The sequence below is a fragment of the Cariama cristata genome, unplaced genomic scaffold (assembly GCF_000690535.1).
Source record: "Cariama cristata isolate BGI_N322 unplaced genomic scaffold, ASM69053v1 scaffold39041, whole genome shotgun sequence".
Taxonomy (NCBI): Eukaryota; Metazoa; Chordata; class Aves; order Cariamiformes; family Cariamidae; genus Cariama; species Cariama cristata.
This window is the reverse complement of record NW_009599355.1, coordinates 1-274: the sequence shown is the minus strand read 5'-3', so window position 1 is coordinate 274 and position 274 is coordinate 1. Positions and strand designations below refer to the sequence as shown.

General features: G+C 67.2%; 1 protein-coding gene across 1 annotated transcript; it reads left to right on the top strand.

Annotated features, from left to right (window-relative positions):
• Position 1: 1 nt before the first annotated feature.
• LOC104168898 (sesquipedalian-2-like) lies at positions 2-271 on the top strand (the record flags this gene model as incomplete). The annotated part of the gene is made up of 1 exon (XM_009709649.1): positions 2-271. A coding segment is annotated over one exon (270 nt), but the record flags the coding sequence as incomplete, so codon positions are not given.
• Between the last annotated feature and the right edge of the window lie 3 nt (positions 272-274).

Sequence of the window (274 nt, the reverse complement as noted above, 5' to 3'; positions counted from 1 at the left end):
CCGCTTCGACGATGCCGGCGCCAGGGCTTACGTCGTGGTGGCCGATGGGCAGGCTGCCATGGAGGCCTGGGTGAAGGCGCTGTCGCGGGCCAGCTTCGACTACATGCGGCTGGTGGTGAGGGAGCTGGAGAAGCAGCTGGAGGAGGCCTGCAAGAGCTTGGCCGCTTGCCGCAAGTCTCCGCGGAGGTCCTCCTCCTCCGGCAGGAAGAGGCACCTCTCCAACCCCGCCTTGCTGCCTGTCCAGGAGAAGCCCACCGTCCTGGAGAACGGTTAC